The 1,766-nt window shown below is 45.6% G+C and overlaps 1 protein-coding gene across 1 annotated transcript in view; it reads right to left on the bottom strand.

Moving 5' to 3' along the window:
• The window catches only part of clcn2 (chloride channel, voltage-sensitive 2), a 78,655-nt gene that overhangs the window by 31,460 nt on the left and 45,429 nt on the right, over positions 1-1,766 (bottom strand). The window contains exons 6-8 of the mRNA XM_015397422.1: positions 1,396-1,473; positions 385-463; positions 25-150 (exon numbers count right to left, since the gene is read on the bottom strand). Of these exons, the coding sequence (XP_015252908.1) occupies positions 25-150; positions 385-463; positions 1,396-1,473 (283 nt within the window). The remainder of the gene's footprint in view (positions 1-24; positions 151-384; positions 464-1,395; positions 1,474-1,766) is intronic.

The raw sequence follows: 1,766 nt of genomic DNA, 5'->3' as shown, positions 1-1,766 counted from the left end.
GACAGGTAGATCAGGATCAATCACCTTCGTCTCGGTTCCACACAGCCAGCACTCTGAAGATGAAGGCGCTGAAGGTGGCAGCAAAGAATCCTCTCCAGTAGTTCCTCACAGCGAAGAAGGTGGAAGTTACTTCGATGCTGAAGAGCACACCTGTAACATCAGGAGGGAACACTGACTTCCTCATGTTCCTGAAGACACGCCTCTGATCATGACTTTAACCTCAACATGCTTTCCATCAGTTACCATCAGAAACAGGATTCCTGTATCTAAATGATGATCATGTTTGTAAATCTTTTACTTCTAGATCTATGGATTATGATATTTCCCAGGAACATTTGGTGAATGTCTGTTTTTTATTTCCGTCATCCTTATCTGGAGACTAACCTCCGATGGGGGCGGCGAAGCAGCACCCCACTCCCACCGCACACGCTGCCGCCAGCATCTCGATGTTCCTCGACTCATTCTGGAACGCAGACACAAAACAAGCCGCATTTCACAGTTAATGACAAGAAAACTAATGAAAGACAGAAATAATTTAACATTTAGAACATTACATTACATCTGGAAAAGATTTGATCAAATCAGGTCAGTTTGATCTAAACTTTAAGGATTTCTCCTGATAATATATAAAGTGTGTTTATTCGCTCCTGCAGGATTAGGTGCATCAAGGCGCCTCCCTGCAGGAGTCTGATGACCTCCTGTTCCCAGGAGACTGAAATCCTGAGGCCTAAATCCCATCATGCTTTGCTTCCTCTGACAGCTACACAGCAAACACCTCAATAGAAGATCAAACTATGGTGCCTTGCAAAAGTATTCACCCTCTTAAAAAGTTACTTAACACAAACGGTTAAGCTTCAGTCGGCCAGGAAGCAGCGGGGCCATGAGGACCAAACCAAAGCGGGCTGATGGGAGGTTCAGCTTCTAGCAGCACAATGAGAACCTGGCCTAATCAAAGTCTAGACCAGGGCTGCAGGTTTTCAATGTTTCAATGATTCGACAAAGGAAATGAAGCAAAGCATGCTGGGAAAGGAGCAGCCGGGTTACCTTAATCCCTACTAGACCCGGCTCCTTCAGGTAGCAGAAGAGAGAGAGTTAAAGAGGCAGAGAAGAAAGGATGAGAAACACATTATGGAATCAGTTCCAACACGTCCTCCACAGAGGTGGTGGTGGCGGGTGGGGGTTGGGGGGGGCATTTAATGTTTAATCATGATGTAAGCAGCTCAGTAATTGATCTAATGTTTATGATATAAGCAGAGATGTATAAACATGCAATCAGATTGTTCAGTTTTTCACTCTAAATCTAAATCCAGGGACATGGAGACAAACGGACGGAGCTGAGGCGTCTGGATCGTTTTGCAGATCTCTGCCATTAAAGGTCCACTGATAGAAATTCACCTCATAGATTCCTCCAAACAGAGACATGAACTTGCTGAGCAGAGCAGCACACAGGCTGGCGATGTGAACGAAGGGACCCTGCAGGAGCAAACAGAAGGTGGGAGACGGTTAAACGGTACTTTGGTTTGTTCTGAGAGAAACAAAAACACATCATCAAACCACAGGATTACTGGCCAGATGATAATCTGGACTACGGATGCTGCAGGGGGGGACCTTTTACCTAATAACCAACCTAACCAACCAACTACCCGTCTACCTAACCACCAACCTAACCAACCAACTATCCACCTACCTAGCTACCAGCCTAACCAACTAACTACCCGTCTACCTAACCACCAAGGAAACCAACCAACTATCCACCTACCTAGCTA

Source organism: Cyprinodon variegatus, unplaced genomic scaffold (assembly GCF_000732505.1).
Source record: "Cyprinodon variegatus isolate N-32 unplaced genomic scaffold, C_variegatus-1.0 Scaffold861, whole genome shotgun sequence".
NCBI classification, from domain to species: domain Eukaryota; kingdom Metazoa; phylum Chordata; class Actinopteri; order Cyprinodontiformes; family Cyprinodontidae; genus Cyprinodon; species Cyprinodon variegatus.
The sequence above is the reverse complement of the archived record's forward strand: the minus strand, read 5'-3'. Positions and strand labels throughout refer to the sequence as shown.